The sequence below is a fragment of the Stegodyphus dumicola genome, chromosome X1, assembly GCF_044657685.1.
Source record: "Stegodyphus dumicola isolate Sdum_Otavi_A_Nest chromosome X1, ASM4465768v1".
In the NCBI taxonomy this organism is placed as follows: domain Eukaryota; kingdom Metazoa; phylum Arthropoda; class Arachnida; order Araneae; family Eresidae; genus Stegodyphus; species Stegodyphus dumicola.
This window is the reverse complement of record NC_140780.1, coordinates 170,114,256-170,126,642: the sequence shown is the minus strand read 5'-3', so window position 1 is coordinate 170,126,642 and position 12,387 is coordinate 170,114,256. Positions and strand designations below refer to the sequence as shown.

The 12,387-nt window shown below is 30.5% G+C and overlaps 1 protein-coding gene across 2 annotated transcripts in view; it reads left to right on the top strand.

Annotated features, from left to right (window-relative positions):
- Window positions 1-4,755, top strand: part of LOC118182530 (putative sodium-coupled neutral amino acid transporter 11) — a 99,766-nt gene extending 95,011 nt beyond the window's left edge. For both annotated transcript variants that reach the window (XM_085808338.1, XM_085808337.1), the window contains exon 13: window positions 402-4,755. In XM_085808338.1, coding sequence (XP_085664464.1) covers window positions 402-638 — 237 coding nt within the window. In that variant the 3' untranslated portion in view covers window positions 639-4,755. The remainder of the gene's footprint in view (window positions 1-401) is intronic.
- The last annotated feature ends 7,632 nt before the right edge of the window (window positions 4,756-12,387 follow it).

The window sequence follows — 12,387 nt, the reverse complement described above, 5'->3', positions numbered from 1 at the left end:
GAGAAAATGAGAGATGAATTGAGCTTATAACGCCCATATCAAGACACTTAAACATATATAATTAAATCTTCATTTTTTTAATGCAAAAGCATTACAGATGACAAGTGCAAAATTTGCATTACGTATTGCAAATAATTTTGCTGTTTTTTTCTGTGTGGTTTATATTATTTAAAGGTAAAATTCACCAATAAATTATGAATTCCACTGGGTTGAATATTGCTAAGTGAATGTTCTCATTTTATGGTAATCATAAAATATTGAAAAAAGCATTTAGTATTTATTCATTTATGTGAAAATTAGTGTCAGTAAGTGAGTTGAAATAATAACAGAAATAACTCATTAAAGAATACAATTTTAAAACAGTTTAATTTCTTCAAATTGAATTTTTTATTGCATTCTAGGGGGTCTTAGCTGCTGTCCCATTGGCTTATGTTCTTCCTGCAGCTGCTTACATTAAAGTTACTGGAAGGCCATACTTAACTCTGGAAAAAGCACCTGCGATAATGCTTGCATTTGCTGGCATAATAATTTCAGTTATTGGTACAATAAAAGCAGTCTATGATATGGTAAATGGTGTGTCTTGTAGTCATGGTGCTGAAATGGTGTACTGTTCTTCAAATTACACATCTCTTAAGTGATTTTAAAAAAATAAAATTATATATATATGCTACTAAAAGTAACATGTTCTGCATTTAAAATAAGTATTCTTTGTGGTCAAATAATAACTGTCTGTGGCTTCCTTTAAGAGCTGTTTGAATTAAAGTTTATCAATATTTATATTTCTTTTGAAGCTAGCCTATACTGGTTGATAACATTACCGATTTTTATGTTATTTTCTTGGCCGAGATGTCTGTACTTGGGTTTTGCTATCCATTTGGAAATATGTTCAGAGATATATTCTTAAAGATAACTTTTAGAATATAGGAATTAAAAAAAAAGGTGTATATATGAATAAGTAAAATGAACCATAACTTAACGGCCATGCTTATTTTTTTATATTTAAGTATATAATTGGCACACAATTTTAAATTAGGGGAAAGTGAAATTGAAACCATGTGTGTGTTAGTTGATAGAGAGTGTTAAGCAAATGAGATGAAGCTGTGAATATTGTTTTAAAAAAAGGCTACTGCTTGTAAGAGCAAAAAAGTAAACAAATTATTTGAAATTGATATCATCTGAGATTTTTTTATTGAGAAAGTTATAGTGTAGGAATAAAAGGTGAGAATAGTGATATAATATAACCAAATTTAGTGAGTGAATCATTTAGGAAGTCATATTCAGTCAGCTGCATTTGCTGCTTTGTCATGTAACTTCAACATGCAGCTTTGTTAGTTCTAGATGGTTAGGAAATGCAGCAATTCCTCTGCCGAGGTTGTTTTTGCTTAATGTGGGACTGTGATGGTGATTTGTCTGTCAAGATTTTGTTTATGCACTTGGGGAAAACTATCAACAAGCTATCATGAGAATACATTCAGCAGAGAAATGCAATAAACCACTGCATTGTGGAGACTGCTTGGTCTATATGAATAAAAATCAGGTAATGGTAATTGTTAATTATGAATGAGAAGATTATCTTCTTTCTGTCAGACTTTTATTATTATCTGATGCTATGAGATTTGTAGGGTGTTATTTGCTGTATAAGCTTATCAGGTATTTTTATCTTTAATAAGAAATTACTTTTAGTTTTTACATTTACCATTTATGCTTTATTTGATTATAGGATAAATTGTTTATGTGAGTTATAACTGAGTGAATTTTTGTGATTGTATACATTTTTGTGTACTGCACATTATATACTTACTAGCTGTTAAATGTTTGTGAAATATTAACTTATCATTTTACATCTACATTAATTTATAGTCAATTCTTTTGTGATAACATTTACAAAACATTTTTGGTCATAAACTTATATTTATTGTAATGCAGTAGGTACATGTAACAATATCTAGCTGAGTCAGCAGGGCTCATTTCTTGTTCATTGTTGTGACTCATTCTGTGATAAACTGGATTATATAAAAATATTAGGTTGTTCTTTGAGAACTTTTGTATGGCATATATATTACTTGTGTAATTAAGAAAATATTCTTTATGTGATACGTATTTTCAATGTTTATGACTCTAAAAGTATCAGTAGTATATTATTGTGTAGCTTTTTTTGGAGCTGTGAATATGTGTAAATGATGATATGTAATGTTTGTTTTGTAATTATTTATAGTTAATGCGTAAATAGTTATTTTATTTTGTTAGAAATTGGATATATTGTTATATATACATATATATCTTTATATGTGTTTCACAGAAAAAAATTTTGAAAAAATTTGTGGAAACGTCGCGGCGCGCAATAAACTGGAAGTTGATCTGTCAGCACTATCCTCATCTTCAGGGCAGATGTTTCTATTTTATTCGGCTTATAATCCTGTACTAAATGTAGTATTTCATCTCGATGTACTCCATCTTTGATATGATTTAAATCAAATGCCTCGTCATTATAAATATCACGAATACACATCAAATAGATTTCCGGTTGCAATTTTCTAATTTCGACTATGCGTAATGTATGCTTTATGCATGTGCGCATTGAAAGAAATGTTTAATAAAGTAAACAAATAAATTTTAAGCTTTTTTATATAAATTTTCATACCCCTTTAGATCGTAATTGCTCTTTATTTCATAAATTACAGTTCCATATTTTTAATTTTATAATTTCTGCGTGCCATTTTACCAGATTTAAATTGATAATCTATAATCCAGAAAAAACCCCTAATCTGGAATTGCCGAAGTCCCGACGAGTCCGGATTAAAGACTTTGTACTGTATATACTTCTTTGAAATTTTTGATTATATTATTATTACTTTCTCATGCTTTCTTTTCTTTGGAATGTTGATATTCATGATGTGTGTTATGATAAATTGCAATAATTTTTTCTCATACTGTTGTGAAATGACGAAAGTGATCTGAAGCAGTTTTTCTTGAATTAGGCAATAGCATCCTCTTTAAAACATTTAAATTATCAGTACAGTGGCATGGGGCTTTAGGTTAGTAATTTTATTATAATATTGATAAGATTAAGCATAATTCAGTAACTTGAACACCTGCAGGGAAAATAGCCTTGTTGTCCTCCCAACAATAATATTCCCTACATCTTATTTAGTGGAAGAAAGATTTAGTGCGATGAGGTCAACATTTGTCTATAAGAAATCACATACGTATTTTTGATTTGCAACTGCTGTTCATGAATCATCATCTTAATATTGTTAAGGTATCAACTTTCTGCAGACCTCATCTTCTTCAGAGATTAAAATAATTTTGTTTCAATATTAGTAGCATTTTATTATTACTATTGTGAACGGATGCGTGTATAATTTTTTCCCAAAGTAATTATATGTTATTTTTATTAACTATTGAAAATATTTTGCAAAGAAATAAAATAAATTGATTTTTAATATTATTAATTAAATTACATGTTAATATCTTTATTTAATATTAATTAACCCATATGCACACATACATCACACACATGCATACATTCATGTATGCAAAACCAAAAATGTACAAAAAGGGTAGGGAGATAATACTAAAAAAAGGATGGTGCCTCATGAAAAAGATTTGACCCTCCAGGAGAGAAAAAAAAAAAAAAAAAAAAGATTCCAAAAAGGGGGGCCAATCTAAGAAGTTCTGAGAAGCACTGATTTAAAGGATAGGAATATCTATAGTATTAGGATCTAATTAAAAATATCTGTATCTAAAGGAATTTTACAAAGATCTGTATCTAAAAGAATCTCTTCTCTAGATGAACTATTTACTTTTTGGTGGTTGTCATGTTGTACCATACATTAGACTCCACCTTGACTTTTTATGAAAAAAGAAAATTATAGTTTAAACATTTATGAAGATCTAGACAATATGCACAATAATAAAAATTTTCAAAGAAAGCATTCATGGAGTTCATGTTTATGAGAAGATTTAAAGTGCATAGTATAATCTTGCATTTAAAATTTAAAAGCATTTTAATTTTTTTTGGTTTTATGGGATGGTGAATAGCAAAATGCAAGTAAAAAAAGGAAAAAAGGCTTTACTCAAATGCAATTTTGAGATAAATAATTTAAGCGAAGTTTGCCTTGTATAAATGTCTTGAAATTAAAATATATATAAAATGCCTGTGTAAAGAATTCGGTATAATTTATTCCTATAAATTCCAGCATGTTTTACTTAAGAAATTAAGGAAGATTAAATTAAATACTGAACTTCAAATACATTTTTGAAGAACTAAGTAAACTGATTATGTTTTCATGCAGTTTATTATTTATACAAAATGTGCCAATTAATATTCTCATCAGTTACACAGAATTTGTACCAAAGACTGCCAGGCACTGACCTAATTTAAAATACTTTCATATAAATGTCTTTTTGGACTACATAGAGAATTGGCGTTTAAAATTTAGTCCAAATGCTGCACTAGTTTTTTAGATTTCCCTCCATATAATTCAATAGTATTTATATATGTTTTTATTAATATGCACTTAATTTTATTTTAGGCCAGTGTTTGTCCTTTGTCTGTCCCTGACAAATTTTTTAATCTGTGCCTAGTTATATTTTTTATGTTTAGCTGACAAGTTATTCATTTTAATAATTTTTCAAGTGTTTATATGTCTTTTATCATAATTTTTGATGAAGTATTTATTCTATGCTGAATTTGAATTTTTCTAATGTAACAGAAGTGTATTTGTTAGAGGACAATAAAAACTTTTTCATTCACATGCATTTATTTTCTTTGACCTTTATTTGTAATTGTTTTATAAACTTATCGAAGTAGCATTTTTTACCAGAATTATTATTACTGGACAAAAGCTGACAATGATTTTGTCATCTTTTTCCTAACTTTACTGTGTATGCTTTATTTATACTACATATGTCAAAATCATGATGAACTTTCCATACTACATTGATTACAGTAGTTTCAAATGGGAAAAAGTTGTTATTGTGTTAAGTGGGGAGGGGGAAGGAGAACTTCTTTAGTAACAAGTGAAGAAAATTTTCACTTCTTTCATATCTTTTGTATTTACTAGCTTTGCAGTTAGTAAGGTAATGTTTATATGCAGTGTCCAAAATTACCTTTATATACATAAAAATAATGGCATTTTATTAAAAACTAATCAGTCTGTTCCTGAAGTTCAAGTAATATTATAGTGTTATCCAAAGGCATATACTGTGTACAAGCACTTCACAGAAAGTATGTTTCTCACGAACTTGTGTAATTTAGGATTTGATTTCAGTGTTAGTATAATGATAGGGGTGTTTATATGGTATTGAAGTATTATTTGGAAGAATCTTGAGAATTCTAGGCACTATGGGTTGAAATATCATTTGGAAAAATCTTGAGAGTTCTGGGCAGACATTTATGAAAGTGGCAAGATTGTTGGATATTTCAAGACAGTCTCTGTCACCTGGAAATAATTTTAAGGACTCTGAAACTACTGCAAGTCGCTTGAATGAGGTCACAGAAGGACTGCTTCATAACATCGGCTTCTGTCTGAAACTCATTGTTGCATTAGAAATGTGTTGAACTTGCAACAGCCACTGGAAATTTTGTATTATGGTAATGTCCCGGAAGTCTCCTTAAACTCTAAGTGTGCATTTGATCTTTGCTGTTATGTAAACTTTACAGTTCTACTAAAATTTTTGTAAGAGTAAAAATCAGGTGCCCACTTAAAGTTTCAGGAGATTGCTGGAACCACCCATTATGGGAAACTGCAATATAATTAGTTTTATATAATTACTGTCCAGATTTTGCAGAATAATTGATCTTTAGCATTTCTTATTGGTAAATTTGCGTCTTGTATGCCATGGCATTCCAAAAATAAGCTTTGGTGTTGAAGAATAATTACAATCCTTCTGAATAAATTTACTTTGAAGAACTTTTCTAGTTTATGTACTTTTCTAGTACATTTTTATTTTATGTCTGCATTTATTCAATCCGTCTTCTAATTGCTGATAGGAAAAAATACAACAACGTGGAAGATTTGAAATACTAAAATTCATATATATGTTGAATAATGGGAATAAACTCATATTTTGTTCTAATTAACTAATACTTTGAATAATAAAATTATAAGACAACATTAATTTCATTTACGTTAATAAAGGTAAATACTTATTTTCTCAAACACTGAAGAAATCAATCGTAGAAATCAACATAAATGATCTATAAACATATTTTAAAGAACTCGTAAGCTAAAAAATAATACAAAAATTATCGTAATTTTATTGATATGTACCAACAGCAAAGAGAATATAGTTTCGAAGTGTTTAAAATATTACCAAAAGCACACTCTCTAAATGTTGTTTATGAAAACACAACAACATAGTAAATAGGTAAATTTTGTGAAAGATGAAATTATTTAAAAATTTATATTGTGATAGAAGAAAATAAATGCCAAAGAATTAAATGTGAGTATTCATGTATGTGTTTGCAAAGAAACAAATACATAAATTTTTAGGAAACTTTTGCATATTTTTTATTTTGGTTATAATACGCATTGTTAAGTCAGAAGAATTTTCTGTGTTGAACACACTACGAAATTCTTTGAAAGCTTGACTGTCTGCAGTTGCTTCAATTTTTGAATAGAAATCAATTAAAAAATTGATTTATTGTTCATGCATACTCAGATGATTACATTTTGTTGTAAATCTGGCCCTTATTCTAATTTAGATGTCACTATACTGTTTGGCTTGGAAAGAAGTTTTTCCCATGGGCATTGCCTACTTGTCTTGTCCTTTTGCAACTGTTCTAATAATTTACATTTCAAACTAGTGTGGATAAAATCCCTAATTATACAGGAATTATATTTAATGTTTGCGTAATCTGAAACAAAGAATGTCGCCCATGTGTAGAGTAGAGCAAGTTTGCCTTAGAATGCCTTTCACAAATGCTGTTTTTCTCCTTAGGTCTCTACATGCTTTTTTGTATTCGCAATTAAGTTCATAGCATTCCTGTCATTTCTCTAATGTCTAATATATTCCTGTCTGAATACCTCCATCTGAATGTTTTTAGCTGATTTTAAAGTACATGTATATTTTGATCAATATGTAGGGAAATGAGAAACTCTGAATCTGAGTCTTTCTAAGCATTCATACTACATCTCTTCTTAAGAATACAGCCGGTTAAAGGATAAGAATGTGTTTCATACTTTAAGAAATGTAATTTATTTACTTATTATATGCGATAGTCATGATAAATAAACTGTCTACAAAACAAATAAAATTTATATGTTTGAAGAATTGTTTGACTCAAGTGTTTAATTAATATAATGCTGCTTTGAAAATGGAGCCTTTTTAAAATTTTTTACATTGTTTACTATGCTAAATCATTCTATGAAATTTGTCAATATTAACTATTGCATATAATGCTTATGCATAATTTTATTTAAGTATGATATCACTGTTAAATTAAATGTCAAATGCTCTGAAAAAAAGCTTTAAGATTTCGATGTTGAATAAAGTAATATCAATTTGATGTGTGTCTCTTAAATTAGAATGAATGTGTTAAAATTTCTAAGTAGTGTTGGATCATTATTTGGAATTTATGTCAATATTGCCTGCTATGATCCTTAGGCAAGATTTTATTTGCGAAGTACGATAAATGAATCTTTGAACAAAAGAAAGAGTTCTGAGTATATTCATGTAAATATCTTTTAACATGAAATATTTTTAGTATGTATCTCAAATAAACTGGATGGAAGTGCACATGTATTTGGCTAAAAAGACATTATGCCATTAAATATTATTATTCCTTATAAGATTTCTTCAGAGTCAGTAGATCTTTTAATAAAGTAGTCAGTAGGTCGTATAATAAGTCTGTTTTTACTTTACGAAAAACGAAACGTAAGATTCCAGTGAAATTCGTAATAAACATGTATTGGTTTAAAGTTACAGGAAATATTATCCCCGACGGCCTGGAGAGTGAAATGATACGCGTGTAAAAAAAAAAATTCCAGTTTAACTTTCGTACACAGAGAAAATATGTGTAAGTTTACCTTTGGAGAAGTGAGAATGTGGTATCAAGGGGGTATCAAGTTAAATGTAAAATAAAAATGGGAAAAAAATTTTTAAAAGTATAGAAAAATTACATTTGTAAAACAAAAAAGAAAAAGTAAAAAGAAAAAATTAAATTTTGCTTTCGAAGTAAAATACAGAAATAAAAAGAAAAAAAAAAAAAAAAAAAAAATGAAAACAGAAACGTGAAAACAATTATTTGTGAAAATAAATATTACTTTTTGTAAAATAAATATAGTGAAAAGTAAAAAAAAATTTAGAATTATGAAAAGAAAAATTAAACTTCTGAAAATAAACATTACTTTTGTAAAATGAAAGTGAAACGCAAAAATTATTAAATAAAAAAGTGGGAGAAAAAACTTTTCCAAAAAAGTGAAAAGAAACGGGGGTAAAAAAAAATCTTTTGTAGAAATAAAAATGTGGAAACATTTATTTGTTAAAATTAAAAGTAAAATTTACGTTTGCAAAACGTATAAATGTGGAATGAAAAATTAGTGTATTAAGTAAGAATGAAATTAAAAAAGAAAACAATGAAAAAAATATGCTTGTAAATTAAAAAAAAATTAAATGCGAGAAAGGTATGAAGCGTTTTTAGACATGTCGGAACAAACTTGCGCATGCCCGATTTTTCAGCCCAGTGACATCATAGTGATTTTCAGTCGGCAAGGTCAAATAATAGGATTCAAGGGACAAACCATGTATCGCTGCCGTTCTCCCACGTGAGAGGTGGAAGGTTCGAATCCCAAGTTTTTAAAATTCAGGGAAAATGTTAAAGAAAATATAGAAATCAATTAAAAATATTAAGTTCAAACTGATGCTATTTCAGACATGCGGTTCAAGAGGTCGTTGCCACAAAACCAAAATAAGTCATCACCGACACAAAAAATACGAAAAATATTGTCTGCTACAAAATAAAAAAGAAACTGAAAAACATTGCATCATTCCAACAAGGCTGCATTACTTCCAGAGAAATTCAGTATGGCGCCGGTGACGTCACTTCCCGTTTCTAGCCTTCGCTTCTCGATACTACCCCTTCCACCTACGGAGTACGGCTGGTTACTACTTAAATTCCATAGAAAATTTGCGGTCGACCTGTTGCAGAGTTAATTTCTTCTAAAGATCTTGATGCCTGATGGAAGACTATATTGTTTAGAGAAGTCGGAATCATTTCCCCAAACTCTTAATTAACTACTTTATTGTGAGCAAGAGACGTGGGCACCTGTTAGATATGGTCATGTTCCATGCTAAAGTTGAAAGTCTCAATTTATTCTTGATGTATCCAAATTTTTCTGACACTTCGTTGTTGGTATTTTTTCCTTTTTATTTGCATTTTTAATACATTTCTCATAATACAGAAAATATGCTTTATTCGATTTTCATTATGTATATTGAGGCATTTAAGATTTAACGCTAAGTCTGGCGATTATTTTACAGACGCGGGGGAAAAGATTAGGGATTTTTATAATTGCAAAAAATTATTTACTTTGGGTTATAATTAAATATTTATTCTGAAAAATCAGTGTATAAATAAATCTATTTATAACCTGATTTTTCGTCTTATGTTCTAGTGGAAATTTCCCAGTTGTTCCCTTGAGCGATTTTGCTCAAAACACTATTCGTGTAGGAATGTTTTCTGCTATTGCAGCTAAAACATACAAGCTCATACTTTAAATCTGAGTGTAAACAACCCCCCCCCCCGAAAAAAAAAATTAAGATAATAAAAAATACAATAAAAAAGCATGCGAAAATGCTGGGAAAAACTGGGGAATTGTAATGTGCATGATTGACGGAGTTTAGCTCATACTGAAAATTTGGTGTCTTCTACTAACGTATTTGCGCTGATGTGTTAAGTATCTGTATTTACACCTTATGTTGCTTTAATTGGAGGAGAAAAACGCCAAATCTAAATTTAAATGGAAAAGCAACATAGATTGGCGTAGCTTTTAAATGAAACTCTTATCCACATTTCGTAGGTGAACACACATAAGTGCCTTCTGTTCTGGGAAAAAGAAAAAAAAAAATTGCGGTGGTTATTAGAACAAAAGGCAAATGTATAACGAAACCAGTGGGTAGAGCAAAGAGAAAATGGATGTAGCGCCATCTGGGTCGATGAAAACGGTCATAAACATAAAAGATCTAAACTGTCAGAATTTTGAAAGTATTAGGAAGAACTGAATTACAACTAATTTTATAAATTAAAAATTTTTTTGTGAATGTGAAAGAATTCTCGGAAATCCAGTTCATGACCTGAAGACTAATCCGCCATAACATTCTGCTGCACATCAGCTATGGACAAGAAAGAGAGACTTGTATCAATAACAAAATATCCGTGAAACTAATCATTATGGCGAGATGTCATTGTGTGTGTTCGTATGGGGGCTATTATGCCCATTGGTAGAGCCATGGAAGTAAGCATAAAAGGAGACACCATCCCCGCGTTATGCCTGACGCAGTGCTGCCGAGTTTTGGTCTCTAAAGCGACATCCACGTAAGTTCTACACAAATCGAAAAACGGGGACACTGCCATTTACTCATCACATCTTAGTTATTTTTCGTTAATTTGGTACAGCGATTTTGATTATGAATTTATTTTATAAAATTCGAAGCTATTGGATGATGAAAATATAGATTTTAGCAAAATGTTTGTTTGTGTGTGAAGAATGATAAATCCCTTAAGGTACCTTTAAAATGCCAAACTACCCCAAAAATATAACAGACTTTAAAGTTTCAGTTTCCTTATAACTGTTATGGTGGCGTGGTGGTTATGTGCTTGGTGTATATCCTTGAATTGCACACACACCATAACTTTAAACACCCATAATTACTTAATTCATAATTTAACCCATAATTACTTAATCTTCCAAAAAGGTCTTTTAAGTGTATCAAATGCTCATTTTCGTCTTTTGACGCTATCAATGTATCGTCGACAAAAGCAAATACTCCTGGCAGCTCGCGAGTTACTTCATCAATAAAGCGTTGAAAGGTTGCAGCTGCATTGCATAACCCAAATTGCATTCTTGTGCTCTCAAAAAGTCCAAAAGGAGTGGCAATAGCCGTTTTATGGAAATCAGAGGGATTAATTGGAATTTGGTGATATGCTTTAACCAAATCTAATCGAGAAAATACCTTTGTTCCATGTAACTCCGCTGCAAAATCGCAAATATTGGGAATACGATACTTATCCCTCACTGTCTGAGCGTTTAACCTCTCCCACAGGTCTCAATTCGTTTGTGCCCTTTTTTGACACCATGTGAAGAGGAGAGGAACTTTTGGAGGGTAGCATGTGACCTAAATTGATCATTTTCTGAATTTTATGCTTAACAATTTTTAATCTATATGGAGCTAATCTCCTTGGCTTTCATGAAACAGGAGGACCAATGGTTTCAATGAAATGCATAGTATTATGCTTAACAGTCTTATTGAGATTAGGAAGCTTTGACAGTGAAGGATAGTTAGACAGTAATTTATCATAAATACAATTTGAAATAATTGTTTTAACAGAATATAAATGTGTGTTAATTACACTACAGTTAATTTTTAAATGTGTTTTTAAATCAACAAGTTTTTTGTTCCTTAAATCAGGTAATAAATCAAAATAATGCAAGAAATCAGATCCAATAATATTTGTTGACACTTTACACACATAAAAAGTAAAATTAAAATTTCGACGAAGTCCAAGGTCAATACTTAACACTTTTTGTCCATAAACTGGAATAGGGGTACCATTTGCTGCAGAAAACGTCATGATAGGTGTTTGACGCGCTTTCTGTCTGGTTGCTGAAAGAAGACTGACGTCTGAGCCAGTGTCGCACAAAAATATTCTATTCGATTTCCTCTCTCTAATGAAAAGGCGACGAGACTCAGAGGGTAAAGCGCATGTCGCCACTACACTTTCCCTAGTACGTTTCCCTGGAATGTACATGGTGGAACACACTTTTTAGCTTTGTCACTATATATGATGATACCAACAATAGGAACATTTCGAAGCAGCTTTAGCTGAAGGGCTTCGCTTCCTGTTATAGCGATTTTTGGAAATACTGCGTGATCGTCGTAGAGACAAAACCTCGCTACGCAATTTGCACACTTCCTCCAACAGGGAATCCAATTTAAAATTCTCAGAGACATTGAGAGGTACACGAGAAGAAACTTCGCTTACCTGAGCGGGTGTAACTTCCAATATTCTATCCGCGATACTGGCAGCTTTCGATGAATCGAGCGGCTCAACCGACGCTAGAATAGACTGAACATTTGGCGGCATCTGGTGCATGAATAATTCCAGTAACAAAGAGTCAGACACATTGTATTTTTCAGCCCTCCTAGTCATTACTCGTAGAA